The sequence below is a fragment of the Schistocerca nitens genome, chromosome 2, assembly GCF_023898315.1.
Source record: "Schistocerca nitens isolate TAMUIC-IGC-003100 chromosome 2, iqSchNite1.1, whole genome shotgun sequence".
Taxonomy (NCBI): domain Eukaryota; kingdom Metazoa; phylum Arthropoda; class Insecta; order Orthoptera; family Acrididae; genus Schistocerca; species Schistocerca nitens.
This window is the reverse complement of record NC_064615.1, coordinates 398,002,683-398,018,034: the sequence shown is the minus strand read 5'-3', so window position 1 is coordinate 398,018,034 and position 15,352 is coordinate 398,002,683. Positions and strand designations below refer to the sequence as shown.

General features: G+C 41.2%; 1 protein-coding gene across 1 annotated transcript in view; it reads left to right on the top strand.

Annotated features, from left to right (window-relative positions):
• The first annotated feature begins 2,383 nt into the window (after positions 1 to 2,383).
• The window catches only part of LOC126236247 (aurora kinase B-like), a 57,757-nt gene continuing 44,788 nt past the window's right edge, over positions 2,384 to 15,352 (top strand). The window contains exons 1-3 of the mRNA XM_049945396.1: positions 2,384 to 2,534; positions 2,656 to 2,729; positions 7,707 to 7,898. Of these exons, the coding sequence (XP_049801353.1) occupies positions 2,496 to 2,534; positions 2,656 to 2,729; positions 7,707 to 7,898 (305 nt within the window). The 5' untranslated portion in view covers positions 2,384 to 2,495. The remainder of the gene's footprint in view (positions 2,535 to 2,655; positions 2,730 to 7,706; positions 7,899 to 15,352) is intronic.

The window sequence follows — 15,352 nt, the reverse complement described above, 5'->3', positions numbered from 1 at the left end:
TTATTTGTACAGACACAACCTTACATGTCGGCTATCCACAATTTTTTCTGCGTTTTTGTATTAAGGATTTTGTGTTGGTGATAAGCGCGGTCCACAAGCAACGATCTGTCTGCGCAGACATCGGCGCAGATGTCTGTACATGCAAAAGATCGCTGCAAATGTGGTGTGTTCACACGACACAAACCCCGATTTACTACTCGCCCGCCATCTGTCAGTGTAGAAAAGAAATATCAGTGGCAAGCGACTACACTCCCCGTAAACGTCAAAAATTTAATTCAGTTATTTTGAAATATGGAAATGGAGGAAGTTATGTTTTGGTCTGTGTTCGCAACTTGTGTTGCAAAAAAACATTCAGACCAACCGTAGGAAACAGAGAAAGCGGTCAAAATAAATGGTGTAGACTGTGGCTGCTAAAGCGAAAGCAGTTTTCTCACGTAAATTTGCTGCGAGAGTTGCAGGGCGAACCTAACGACTGGCGAAATTAATTGCGGATGGATGTCGAAACTTATAATTATCTCTTAAAGCTTGTAACCTCTCATATTATGAGAAAAAAATACTTGTATGAGAAGGGCAATTTCTCCTCTTGAACGGCTGGCGGTAACATTAAGATTCCTAGCAACAGGAAGGATTTACAAGGATTTGGAATTTTCAACAGCAATATCGAAATAAGCGTTGAGTGAAATAATACCCAACACATGTGAAGCTATTTACGTTGTCCTGAAGGATGAGTTCATGAAGGCAAGTCAAGTAAATTAAGTCTGTCACGTTACAGGTAATACTCCTGCTAGGTCTTGGCGTTTCTTCATCATTAAGAAAGCCAAGCAGATCAAAATACCATAACGTTGGCTGGTATACTTGATCTACTCCTACACCAGATCTTCTAGATTTCTGAACTTTGGATAACTCTTTTCGGTAAACAGTTCGCAACGAATTTTTTTTATTACTGTTTCTCTGTTTGCCGAGGCGTCAACTGCCCGCAATTTTTCAATTAGAGCATTGTATGCTGCTGTCTGTTTGTCTCGGTCACTATATTCTTTACTTTTAATCTTCCACAAACGAGGGTGGTTTCTATATATTTCAATGAATTCACTTATAAACTCTCGAGAACACTGACGAGTATCAGTCATTTTAATGACCTGTGCGCATAAATACAAACACTAGACTGAGCAAACAGCTGTTTCGCGCCAGATTTGCGGCGATCCCCTCTCCACACGCTCCAACTTGTCTGCGCAGATGTGGTTTGAACTCACAGATTTGAGAGGTTTCGCTCAAACCTCCAGCTCCAACTTCCAGGTTTGCACACTCCTCAGGTTGGTGCAATCTTCTGTCCACACGCAACGGTCTGTCTGCGCAGATGTGATGTGCGCAGACATTTGCGCAGACAGATCGTTGTGTGTGGACGGGCCTATACCAGGCCCCCACAACCGCACGAGTGGTCGACTGTGAAGAGCGGACAAATTGAACAGCTGGCCGGCGGCCATTAGAGTGGTAAACTGACGCACGGAGTTCGAATGTTTATACATCGCTTTTGGTTATAAAATGCCTTCCCTCGAGTTAGGTCACAAACATTATGCCTCATTTAAATACGTTACTACAATATACTTTTTAATTTATAAACAAACAGCAACTAGTCTCTGTTTATGAATTTATCTTACGTTCTACATGGTATCTGCCGTAGCTAAAAGTTATGTACTGGACCCCTAGCATTTTTCGTAGTTCCTTTACGATACATGTACGCAAAATGCATCAAAATACTCGAAGATTTGCCCACTATATGGATATTTTCTGACTCTACCTTGGTTTAGATTTTATGACGAGAAGTGCGTTATATATGGCATAGCGCTTTGGCAACCCACGACCAAATTATCAAGATCCACTTAACCTAGACCATGAAAACACTACCGATCAGACAACTTTCTTCAAAATGATCAGAACATATAAAATGGTGTTCTGTCGGTCGCAAATCTTGCCTCCTGACAGCGTATAACCATTTTTTGTAACAGCTGTGGTTTTGAGAAAGGAAACCTGCAAATAGATGCACAGACATTATGCTAATACCGTGTTACAAAAACATTTATTAAGCAAGTGCACTGACATACAAAGCAACTTAAAATATCCACATACCTGTGAAATGTAATATTCGTTCCTTTCTCGAATTTATTTGTACAATTAATCGCTGCACAACTCTTCACCATTGTACTTCTTTTGATTGGAACGTACAGACAGTAGAATTACGAGTAACAAATACTGTATGTACGCCCCAACCAATATACAACGTTGAATCAGGGTCTTCATAAACAACAATACTACACAACACATCAGACTACAACCGCTATAATGGCGTCCAGCCGAAGGTTCAAATTATCCTGCGACTGCAGCGCCATCAGTGAGTCTAGTTATTTTTTACAAGGTCTTTGGCCTATACTGTGAGTGTCAGGCCGTTATCTTTGGTCAGACGTTCAAATTCAAATTTGTGCGCATGTTGGTTCGTGAGGATGGGCACGAATATGAATGAGACGTATATCGCTTGTGATGTAAGTATCGTAAGATGTGTAACAGAGATTCTACACTCGAGAAAGGGCTCATCCGTAATAAAGTTTAGTATTTTCGTGTTGGCTTTAGGCTGAATGCTAACGATTTTAATTTTTTTTGTAGCCGACGCATCAAACAGCTTTAGATGCATACGTAAAGAAGCTGAAGGACCAAATAGCGCTACGTGAGGGAAAACCGTAAGTATTTTTTGTTTTCGCGTGTAAAGCCAGTTTTATTTAAGCTAGGTGCTCTTATAGAGATGGTCAGAAGTTGAGTTTAATGATGTGCTTTAAAAGTTGAGGGTCTAGCACTCGTAGTTAACGTCTGGAGTTCAGTCACTCATGAAAGTTATAGTTGTCTCGGTAAACCTGCTGCACTTCGAAGTATTTAAAATGTTGTTTGGTGTAGACACTTTTGAAGTGATATAGCACCTGTTGCTAACCTTTTCAACTCACAAGCTTGCATACGAGAGACATACCGAAATTTTTTTTCTTTGTGTAACAAGTAACGTAATTCACTGTGAAATTTGAGCTTCGCCTATCTTCAGTTTGTCTGATGGTTATATTTAGTCCTATAATGCAATACTTTCACATTGTGGGGATGTATTTTGTATGTAATCCTCTTGAAGACGATTTGCTGCACATTTAGTCAGATGTGCATGAAATTACTGCTACCCCCCTCCCCCAGCTACATTTGTTATTAATAATCTGGATTAGTGATGGTGAACACCAGCCACTCCACCTGAAGTCCCAACTGTAGTGAGAGACTGATCAGTGTTCAGCCAGAGGCCTAGGTTATTAAGGAAAGTGATGATTTAGTTTTGAGTTGACAATACTAATTCATGTGAGTGCAAGTCAAAGGTTCTTGTAACAATTGATCCATTGCATAGCCTGATTGCTGCATTCATGCTTAAGTCCCTTCTCATTATAAAACTGTAAGGTAAACTGTGAAAACTTAGAAAATGAACAAGTCTGAGGGTGGATGGGTTGATTGGGGGAGGGGACCAAACAGTGGGGTTATCCGTCCCATTGGATTAGGGAAGGAAGTTGGTCACGCCGTTTCACAGGAATCATCCTGGCATTTACCTGAAGTGATTTAGGGAAATCACGGGAAACCTAAATCAGGATGACTGGACACGGGTTTGAACAGTCATCCTTCCAGATGAGATTCCAGTGTGCCAACCACTGCTCCACCTTGCTCAGTCTGAGTGTTACAATGCATTTTGTGTACTGGTTCATGTATTGATATGTAAAAAGTACTGCCTGTGTCCTTAATTTCTTACAGGCCACAAACTAAAAAGGTGATTTCAGTATGGTTTTCTTAAAAACTGTATGGATATTTTCTTGACATCATGGCGTCCTATGCTGTAGTGTGTAAAACCATACAGTGTTTGTGATGGTAGCTGATGTTTCTGTGGTGATTACCAGTGTTTATGAACAGTTAATAGTAGCCACTGACATTGTTTCCTTTAATTGTGATGTTTTAATTTGTTGGATTGAATATTTCACACATTCCTTGTCGATTTCAGTATTCCAAGGACTTATCCTTGAAAAAAGCTCACAATCCACAGTGAAGCAAAGTAACAACTTTCATAATGAATTCTATGAAAAATACAGCACTTATGCTCTTTACACCTACCGTACACTTTGGAGTTTGTTACAGCCACTCCCACCACCTTACTCCAAAATGGGTCAGTAAAATGTTCTCTCACTTCAGTACTACTTATTGTGATTGTTCTTACTGAGCAATTGTGTAACAATAATCAGATCATTAGCTTTGCAGTGCTGTCTATTTCTGTTGGCCCAGGTTATCAAACTGAGCAAGATGGCCTGGTTGTTAAGACACTGAAGTTGCATTCAGAGGAACAGGACTGAAGTTGTTTATTCGCCCAGATTGAGGTTTCCGGAAATACAGAAGCGTCCGATCCCACCCGTCTGCTTTGACCCATGACGTCACAAATGTGGTGGAAACGACCATAAACCACGATTCCAGTATGGCATATTTAAAGTCGTTACGTACACATTATAAACACGAACACACATCGAAAAACAAACGCGCACACTTTCCACAAAAAGCCTAATGACACTAACGGGACAAGCGCGGGAAATTGGGGATTTTGGGTGGGAAACACTATATATAAACAAATTTAGACACCCACCCCCATACAAAACCACACAAAATGACGGAAAAACTGACAACACAAAACTCCGCAAATTCCACTAAACACAATATCATCTGGAATCGGACACTTCCCTTGACGTATATAGCTCAACAGCAGCTCCCGATCCCATAAATTGGTTTCGAAAACTTCCTCTGCCCTATATAGCTCAACAGCAGCTCCCGAACCCATAAATTGGGATCGAACACTTCCCAAACAGCTGTAAAAACATTATCAGCTTCAACATGGTATTTCTCATCATTTCTCACAGACGTGCGCTATTAATTTTATACTTCATATGCATTCCTGAACAAAAATAACAACCGATTAATTTACTCAAATTACCACACGACCTACAGCGAACAACACTAAATTAACCTCCACTCAAAACCACTAAATCGTTAACTCACTGAAACGAATTCCACTACAAACACAGCCAACACTCGAACAATTCTGTACAATGAGCAAGACCAAACTGAGCCCATTACACCACACAAACGAAAGCCCTGAACATACCACCAGGGGGCACAACAAACCACAAGACGATGCCATCTACAAACACGCCACACTCACAAACCAAACTCCGTGCCGTCATGACGTCGCACACAACAACACCATTACGTCACGCGTCAAAGCCGACGGGTGGGATCGGACGCTTCTGTCGACCCAGGTTTCCTTAAAACACTTAAGGGTATACCATAATCCATGATCTTGTTCAGTGACTTTCTTTCAATTGCTTGAGCATAGAGGGTCTAGCACACAAATAAGCATATGAGCTATGTTGTGGTATTCCGTTGCAGTTGGAGCAGATTTCCACCTTGGCTCCTCCAGAAACCCAGACTTATTTTAGACTTGACTAATTTTAAGAAAGATGGTACACCAGATTTTACATTCCAATCTCTGTTTTTTTAACATTTTAGATGTGCATCATGGTATTACCATCGTTTACACTGATGGCTCCAAACAGGAGAATTTCATTGGCTGGTCTGTGGTGTTCCCTGATCATGTTACCCGGATTTGCCTCCCTGATGAATATACAGTTTTCGCAGCGGAACTCCACACGATCGTGAAGGCACTGGTGCAGATGAATCGTGTTTGGGGCAATCGATTTCTCCTCTGCTCCGATTCTCTTAGTGCCTTACCATCGTTGCAGAATCTGTGCCCAACTGAGGAGATGGTCCATTTGATATATGACCAACTGTACTTGCTCCATCGGTGGGGTAAGGAGATGTCCTGCTGGGTGCCTGGTCATGTCAGAATATGGGCCAATGAACAGGCCGATCAGGCTGCCAAGGAGGCCTGCGGAGAGCAGGATGTGATCCAGTGTCCAGGTCGACAGAAGCGTCTGATCCCACGCGTCGGCTTTGACCCGTGACGTAAGGGTGTTGTCGTGTGTGACGTCATGACGGTGCGGAGTTTGGTTTGTGAGTGTGACGTGTTTGTAGATGTCATGTTGTGGTTCGTTGTGCTCTCTGGTGGTATGTTAAGAGTTTTCATTTGTGGTGTAATGGGCTCAGTTTGCTTTTGCGCATTATCCAGAATTGTTAGTGTTGGCTGTGTTTGTAGTGGAATTCGTTTCAGTGAGTTAACGATTTTGTGTGAAGGTTAATTTAGTGTTGTTCGCTGTACATCGGGTGGTAATTTTAGTAAAATTAATCGGTTGTTGTTTTTGTTCAGGAATGGATATGACGGATAAAATTAACAGTGCGCAGGTCAAGGGAAGTGTTCGATCCCAGTGTGTGGCTGTGTATGTTGTTATTGGTATCGGGAGATGTTTTTGAGCTGTATAGGCCAAGGGAAGTGTTTGATCCTAATTTATGGGATCGGGAGCTGCTGTTGAGGTATATAGGTCAAGGGAAGTGTCAGATTCCAGATGATATTGTGTTTAGTGGTGGTATTTGGAGAGTTTTGTGATGTAGGTTTTTGTGTGTGTGTGTGTGTGTGTGTGTGTGTGTGTGTGTGTGTGGTGTGGTTTTGTGTGGGTGACTAAATTTGTTTATATTTAGTTTGCCCCCACCCAAAAACACCCCATTTCCCATGCTTGTCCCATTAGTGTCATTAGGCTTTTTGTGTAAAGTGTGTGTGTTTGTTTTTTAATGTATTTTCGTCCTCATAATGTGTACTTACTGACTTTATATGCGCCATATTGGAATTGTGGTTTATGGTCGTTTCCGCCATATTTGTGACGTCATGGGTCAAAGCAGACGGGCAGGATTGGACGCTTCCGTATTTCCCAGTGTCCTATTCCCTTGCAGTCTGTCATTTCTGCATGCTTGTTGTGTGCACATCTCTGTCCGCCACATTTAACAGACTACATTTTATACCGTGATGCAAGGGCAGAAGCACAAGTTGATGGGGATCTGCCCTGTGTTTTAGCTAATGATGAGATGTGTGTGTCTAGGGTTTTAAAGTTTTGTGATGTGTCTGGACTCTAGCCTAAACTTCTAGGCTGGAGGTTTTAGTGTATTGCAAAGTGGCTGGCTCCTCCCTTTTTTCCTTGCGGTCAGCCAGCCACTTCTATCTGGTATATTGTTTTAGCTCCCTCTACCATGTTTTCCTGTGTTGTCCATGTTTTACTGCTGGTGGCATGCTTCTTCCCACACTTCTTTGTGGGTAGGCACATATTTTTCCTAGCTTGTTACCTGTGTTTTACATTCTGTTTTATCTTACTGTTCTGAGTCTTTTCTTTACACCCATCTCAATCTGTTACTGAGCGGGCACTGAAGACCTTGCCGTCATGCACCCATATAACCCTCTCCATCCATCCACATCTTGTGTACTGGTGTGTTTAAGGTTGCTTTAAGATGGCATGGCGTATCATTTAAAAGATTGCTATGATTTATCAAGACAGTTGGAAACACTTTGACTTGTCACATGATAAAAATAGTGATTTTCATTTAACTTCTTTCATTACTGATGTGTTTCATTGCATTTTAACATTATTACATTCATTATGACACGGTAAATGATGTAAAACTATTCTCAGATTTTGTTTATGGAATGTAATTTTCCACAGGAAGGAATGGTGTCTTGATGACTTCGAAATAGGCTGCCCCCTCGGTGAAGGGAAGTTTGGACATGTGTACATGGCAAGAGAGAAGACAACCGGGACTATAATTGCCCTGAAAGTAATGCTAAAATCAGAAATTGTTCGTGGCAGAGTTGAAAGACAAGTTCTCAGAGAGATAGAGATACAGACCCATCTGAGGTACACTGTACTGTTTTTGTGTAAATGTACTAAACAATAAGTGTTGACTTTGCTGATGAGCTTATACTGAGGCACTTAAGTTAGTAAATTTAAAAACAATGTCATCGTACTCCAAAAAAATGGGATTGCTTAAAAAGAACTCATTCAGATATACAAACGTCAATAGTGATGTATTCAGAGTGAAACTGAAGCTTATAATGGTACCAAACTAAAAAACATTAATTTATTTTTAAGTTTTGCTACTTAGCCCTGATAAATTTGTGGTAAGTAAAAACTTGAATTGTGTGAATTGTTTTGTTCATTTCATGATGTACATTTGCAATCCATTTGATTTGCATACAGGAGGCATGTCAAAAATTTATAATACAGTTTCAGTGATTTTTACACTAATGAATAATAGCACTACCAGTAAATAATAATACTAAAATGATATTCCTGGCAATATGTAGCCTAACACATTGTATCCAGCTCAAACTTCCAGTTTGTCTTGCTTGAATTCATCCACTGAGTGATAACATTTCAGTGTCAGTACCTCTTAAAGCTTTCTTTTAAGTGTAGGTAAATTCATCTGCATCAACTTGTTCCCTTTTAATTTACTGCAAATTTTCATTCCCGTGTATTGAGGTCCTTGAACCATACTGTCTGGGGTGGTTGGCGGGAACATAAAATTTTGTTTGTTTCTAGTATCATGTGAATGGACAAAACAGTTTCCATCAAATAATTAATGTCTGGTGTACAAAAGTATAATAATCTCATTCATGTATAGGGATGGCAGAGTTAATATTTTAAGTTTTCTGTGTAATGGATGACTTGGTTCTTTATGATTAGCAGTGCACATATTTCGAACGATTTTTTTCTGTATTTTTAGTATCTGCACTGTTTGTTGAGTTGTCCCAAGAAACAGAACCATACCTAATAATGGATTCAAAGTAGCTTGTATGTGCTACTTTTCATGTGTCGTATGTCGGTTGCAGTTGATAATATTTGCATTGCAAATGCAAAGCTGCCAAGTTTGTTGTTTGCTAGGTATTCAATGTGTACCTGCCAGCTCAAATTTTTATCTACGTTTAAACGTACAAATTTGACTGAGTCAGCTTCTTCTATATCTTGGTTGTTGTGAACAATCTTAATCTGCTCAAATTTTGACTGTTCGCTTTTGAGTTGCACCATGTGGGTCTTAGATATGTTTAGATTCAACCCCTTTAGCCGAAACCAAGTTTCTAAGGTACTGATCACAAATTTGGGGAATTTTTCCGAATCCTAATCTTAAACTAAGACAGAAGTATCGTCTGCAAACAGAACTGGTGGTGAGCTGATATGTAATGACAGAAGAGAAATAGGACTGTGCCCGATACGGAACCTTGTGGAACATTCTGAGATATTTTTGTCAGAAAAATATTATGTGCCATTTAAAGATATGGTAACTCTTTGCTTTCTGATTGATAAGTGGGATGTAAGCCAGTGTGGGGCCCTGCCACTAGTGCCATATTTTTGTTTGTAAATAAGCAATGCATGGTTTACAGAATAAAATGCCTTTGTGAGGTCGCATGAAATTCCTACCACTTTATTTCTCTTGTCTAATGATGTACTTATTTTCTCAATGAAACTGTTGACTGCATCTATGGTGTTTCTCCCCTGCTGAAAACCAAATTGATTGTTTAGAATAACAGAATATTTTGTTAATGAAGTTTTGGATTTGGACAACAGGAAGTTTTTAAAATGTTTTAGATATGACTGGGAGAATTGAAATATGACAATTTCCCATGATCTCTCATGATCCCTTTTTCAAGAGTGTTTTGACTTCAGCATATTTTGTTACCTCTGGGAAACAGCCCTCTTCAAAACATTGATTTATTATTTGAGCTAGTGGGTTTGCAATTTTATTGTGTACTGCTTTAATAACTATGGTGGGTATTCCATCTCAACCTGCAGAGTTTTTGTTTCTTAATGTTAGAATAGCATTTTCTGTATCCTCTACAGAAACTTTTAAGAATTTTGTGAGGTTTTCAGAGTTTTCACTAGAGCCAAAGGGGTTTACTTTGTTGTGATAATCTGTTATATCTACATCAGGCTGCGCTACATTCATAAAGAATTCATTAAAGTACTCTGGTATTAGAGTTGGACTTACAAAAGTATTTCCATCGATGTCAATTTTTGAAATTTCTTGGTTATAGTCTTTAATGCCTCACAGCCTTTGTCTTATTCTTATGGATTTAAAATTAGCCTGTTACTTGCCAGTTGTTTTGCCACCTTGACCACTCGTTTAAATATGGTTTTATAGAGTCTGACATTCAATGAAATCAATATCTGTATTAAATTTTAGTTCTCTGTGCAGTTGTCTTTTCCATACACTGGAAATTTTTATGTCCTGGGTAATCCACTTTAATTTGTAATTTTATTGCTGCGGAGTATAGGTGGAAATGTTTCATTAGACACCAAGAAAACTGTTCAGGAATTTCTTAGTTTTCATCACTTGAGTTACAATGATCAAAGGGCCATGTTTTCTCTTAGCTTCTTACTAAATATTAGCAAGTTTTCTTTGCTGACATTCCTGCTCATATGGGTTCTCATATGTGAAATGTTCCTGTGTGTCAGTGGCAGCTCAATGAATAATGCACAATATGAAATACCTAGATCTAGACGAAATTTACACACATCTTCATATGCATAATTAATGAGAACATTGTCAGTACACGTTGCTGATTGACCATTGCCTCTGGTAGATTCAAAGAAATTAAATTTGAAACCATATTTCTCTTCTAGGTCGGTGAATCCTGAAGTGCGACTAGACCACCAGCAGGTGCAGTGATAGGAGGTTGTGGGGCAGGGAGGTGGGGAAAAACAGACAAAAAAAAGAGGAGTGGGGAAAGACAGGTGGGTGTGTTGGCAGAGGGCTGCAAAATAAACTGGGTGGGAGAAGAAATTGGGAAGGAAGTGGTAGGACAGAGGGACTTGAATTTGTTGAGCGGAGGGTGTGGGGATAGTGTGTTGCCGTAGGATGAGGCTGGGATAATTGCAGAGAATTTGTAGTAAGGATGACACCCATGTCCACAGTTCAGGAAAGCTGGTGGTACAGGGAAGGATCTACATGGCTCAGATAGTGAAGCAGTTATTTAAATCAAGTGTGTTACGTTCAGCTGCGTGTTGCACCACAGGGTGGTCTACTTTGCTATTGGCCACAGTTTGGCAGTGAAGTCAGTGAAGGAAGTTGTTGGTCTCTCTGACATGGGAGGCCAGATTACGGGCAACAATTAGTTGGTGTTGGTCAAAAGTATTTCGGTGGGGACGCAATAACCAGCTACAATGGGGTCTTCAGGATTGGTGGGATTGTGAATTTTGGAGAGCATGTAGAAGGTGGGTGTGTGCGGTGTCATAGGGCTGAGGAGGGAAATGGATTCAGGGAAGGAGTTCTGGGGAGGGCCTAAGACTTTAAGCAGGGATTTGAGTTTGTGTTGGACTTCTGGGATGGGATCACTCTGATGGAGTTTATAGATGGAAGTCAGGTCGCTGGCAGAGGCATTCCGCTAGGAAGTCACTGTGTTTTATAACAGTGATGGACCCTTTGTCTTGCAAGTAGGATGATGCGGTCAGGATTTGTTTTGAGGTTGTGTGTGGCTATTCTTTCTTCTTATTTCCCTGCTGCTTTCCTTTCTTGCTCTTTCTTTATCCCTCTTCCCTGCCATACAACCTCCTGACACAGTCACCTATTGGTGGCCTAGTCTCTATACACTCCATCAAACGGTGTTTGTCACTCTTTCCCCACACATACGCTACTATCCTTTCCCTGTCCTCTCAAGATTGCTGCTTGCATCTGACATGATGTTGCATTCTGGCCCGAGATGCTGGCGTTAGTGGCTTTTGTGTTTGTGTGTGTGTGTGTGTGTGTTTTAGTCTTTTGTAAGGGCCTTAATTGTGCCTGTCTGCAACTTGACGTCTCTTCTTTATGGTGAGAAGCAGTCTGTCTTTTCCTAAGTTGTTGTTGTTATTCCTACCTGGAGTTTTCATTGTTTGATTTTTGCTGAATGGCTTTCATCCATCTTGCAGCCCTGTGACATTTTCCTTTGTTACTTCTCTCTACAGCATTACTCTTATCAGTGTCCGTTCTTTCTCTTTTCTCCTATGTTTATGTACCGCCCTCCAAACTGCATTTACTTCCGAGCCACAATGTATCAATGATCATCTGTGCACAGCACAGCTGTGCGGGATTAGCCTAGCGGTCTAAGGTGCTGCAGTCATGGACTGTGTGTCTGGTCTCGGCGGAGGTTCGAGTCCTCCCTCGGGCATGGGTGTGTTTGTCCTTAGGATAATTTAGATTAAGTAGCGTGTAAGCTTAGGGACTGATGACCTTAGCAGTTAAGTCCCTTAAGATTTCACACACATTTTTGCGCACAGCACATACTCAGTGACCGTGTGGATTTACTCCATTGATCCCACATCATCCCTCATCCTGACGTACTGTAGTGTTCTGTTTTCAATATCTCCCCATACCACACGAACTTTGATCCTCAACCTTACCCATCCCCCTCCCTCTTCAGTTATTACAAAACACACACACACACACACACACACATTCACACACTGCCATACCTAATAATTCCTATTCACCCACGTTTCTGTAGGTTTTCAACATATTTGTGCATATTTTTGTGGTTTCGCATACTTTTGCGTATTTTTACATATCTGTATCTTTGGATGCTTCTGTGTGTCTTTAGGTATTTTTACTTATCTTTGTGCATCTTTTTGCTTGTCCAGCTCCTCTCACAACCATCAACGCACATTTTGCCCATTCCTTTACGCCATCCCTGCCACTATGAACCTTTGCTCCATCTTTCTGCACAATTTCAGAAAAGTATCCCTTTCCTTGGCTAAAACCCAGCCTGAGGTCCTGTTCCTTAAATGCTGCCTAAACCATTTAATCCCTCCAAATGGCCTATCTGTAAAGATTCCTTTCTGTGGATCCCACCCCTCCTTTCACAATGACCTACAGCTTTCCAGATTACACCAATCCCTGGCCCCTCACAAACCTGGTACAGACATCCCAGAACTACCTCTGCTTCCTCTACAAGATACTACTACTCTGCAATCCCTACTCCATGCATCACATCTCTGAAATTTAATCTCTTGCTCTCCATCACGCAGAGGAGTATTTCAGATACCACTTCCACAAGTTATCCAACCTGCAGACATCCTACTGTCACTTTAAGACACCACTATCCAACCCCTATCGTACCCAAAGTGTTCTTCCTCATCCATTGCTCACAGCAGCTAAACCCTGCCTAGCTGACCTTTTCAACTTGCCACACCTCCAAAACTCCCTACCAACTCTCCACCTACTCCAGAGCAAAAATATCCCCATAACACTGTTGTTAACCTCAACCTCACAGAAGTTTGTTATATCCAAATGCCTCACCTTAAACCCTACACAAAAATTTAACCATGCTGGACTTCTCAAAGACCTTCTCCACTTCCCCCAATCTCTACCAAGGATGCACTTTTTTGTCACCAATCCCTACAACAAAAATCACTCTAATTCCAACATTGAACCCACCTCTTCCAGTTCAGTTCATATCACCATACAACTGTGATTGTCCACTCCCCTACCACTCCACCCAACCACTCCTTCCAGGAATTCCTTACCTCCAACGTAGCCTCACCATCCTTCCCCAGATCTGTTCCTCAGAACACTAACCTTTCTGTAGGAGAAAGAACAGCCATTTACAACATTAAAATATCCTGGCATCATCCTACCTGCAGCGCAGCACCCAGGTGCAAAACCTATCCAATCCACCCACCCAGCACTTCCAGTTCCAGACCTGTCACAGGTTTATTCTACCCCATCAGGGACTGGGCCACCTGTGAAAGCAATCATGTTGTTTACCAGCTCTGCTGCAATCATTGCACAGCTTTTTATGTTGGTATGACTACCAACCAGCATGAACAGCTACTGCCAAACTGTAGCAAAGAGCAAAGTAGACCACCCTGTGGCACAACATGCAGCTGAACATAACACACTTGATTTAAATGACTACTTCACTACCAAGCCACGTGGATGCTCCCCTCCGACACCAGCTTTTCTGAACTGTACAGATTGGAGTTATCCTTAAGACACATTCTCTGCGCCTGGCCTCAACCTATGGTAACATACTGTCCCACCCAACAGTATTCACCTCATCATAGTCTCCTCATTCTCATCGCCTATTCTGTTTATTTGCAGTCCTCTGTCAGTCTTTCCCCACACCTCTCCTTTTTTGCTTATTTTTCCCACCTCCCGGCCCCAGAACCTCCTGTCACTGTACCTGTTGGCAGTCTAGTCCCTGCACACTCCACCAACCAGCATTCCTCTCTCCCCACCTGTACACTGCTATCCCTTCCTCGCCCCCCTCAAGATTGCTGCTTGCATCCAATGTGATATTTGCTTTCTGGCCTGAGATGCTGGAGTTGGCGCGCACGTGTGTGTGTGTGTGTGTGTGTGTGTGTGTGTGTGTTTCTGTGATGGATGCTGTGGCTGAAAGCTTTGTGTGTTTTTTAATTGTGCCTGTCCACAACTTGACGTGTCTTCCTTATGGTAAGCAGCAATCTGTCTTTCCCTACATTGTTAAAATTAGGAGTCGTATAAGAAAAATGAAGGAAATTTATGAAACTTTGATACTGAAATGAGTGTTCTAAAAGAATGTAAATTTCATTAGACACGACTTTCTAAAAACTATTCATTTATGAATTGTCCATTTTGTGACACATTCAGTTAGTTGATTCTGTAGATTTTGCACTGCACAGAAAAAAATTAATGTCTCCAGGGTGTTCAACAATAATTTCTTCAACCTGAGTCTTGAGCTGGGCAGGGTTTGCTGGTTCAGTCTGGTACACAACACGCTTTAGATTTCTTCTTAAAACAGTCACGGACTGCGAGACGGAGAGCATTGCGGCCAAGTGACAACAGGATGCCTTGAAATTATGCAATCCCACAAACAAAAATTTCACTGCAGCTATAGTCATGCGGCTTGTGAAGTGGATTCATCCTGCTGAAACAGGTGTGCTCTGAATGTCAAGATTTGCAAGAGGTTGTAACCTAGGAGCCAGAATGTCTGTTGTATATCTCAGCATTGAGACATCACTCTGACAACAGAGCATTCATCTTAAAAGAAGTAAGGTGTATTGTCTCAAGCTGTGACACTGCATGCCCTGCAGTAACTTGAGCACTGTGTAAAAGACAGTGATGAAGTGCAGCAGGATTTGTTTGTACCTAATAATGCGTGTTTCGCTTATTCATGTATCATTCAACTTGCGTGAAAATGAGCTTCATCGGACATCCAAAAAATTTTCCGGGGAGTTAGCATCCTCATTGATTTTAGCCAACGGGTTTTCACAAAATTGTACTTGCAGTACAGAATCATTAGGTTTTATATCTAGAACCATTTGAAGCTTGTAACAATGAGATTGAAAGCTGAACACCAATG